Genomic DNA, 496 nt, shown 5'->3' with positions numbered 1-496 from the left:
CGATACGAACAAAGAGAAACGAACAAAGATGGCGGCGCCCATTAAGTGCGAGGAATCTTTTCTTAGTGCTTACACTTCTTCTATCTGGCGACCTAGAGGTAAATCCCGGACCAAGACACATCTCAAACCCTTGTGAAATATGCACCAAGGGAGTAAGGGCCAACCAAAAAGGCATACAATGCGACAAATGCGATTTCTGGTTCCATTGTCGTTGCATTGGAATGGACCCCACAGTGTACAAGAACTATCAAGACGACGAGGCGCTTGAATTCGTATGCCCGGTATGTGCACCACCGGGGCAAAATGAAGAACCAGAGGATACGGCAAATTACTTAGATGAACTTGTTCAGCTTCGTAAGAAATTTCCGAAAAACATTATCGTAGCACATTTGAACATTAACAGCATGAAAACAAAATATGTCATGGCGACAGACATACTATATCAAAAACTAGTAGACATCTTTATAATCGGTGAATCAAAATTGGATGATTCTTT

The 496-nt window shown here is 41.9% G+C and overlaps 1 protein-coding gene across 1 annotated transcript; it reads left to right on the top strand.

Annotated features, from left to right (window-relative positions):
- Positions 1-8: 8 nt before the first annotated feature.
- On the top strand, positions 9-496 carry LOC106820323 (the record flags this gene model as incomplete). Its single annotated transcript, XM_014824847.1, is given in 1 exon segment — positions 9-496. A coding segment is annotated over 1 exon segment (275 nt), but the record flags the coding sequence as incomplete, so codon positions are not given.

The sequence above is a fragment of the Priapulus caudatus genome, unplaced genomic scaffold (assembly GCF_000485595.1).
Source record: "Priapulus caudatus unplaced genomic scaffold, Priapulus_caudatus-5.0.1 Scaffold10804, whole genome shotgun sequence".
Lineage (NCBI taxonomy): Eukaryota > Metazoa > Priapulida > Priapulimorpha > Priapulimorphida > Priapulidae > Priapulus > Priapulus caudatus.
The sequence above is the reverse complement of the archived record's forward strand: the minus strand, read 5'-3'. Positions and strand labels throughout refer to the sequence as shown.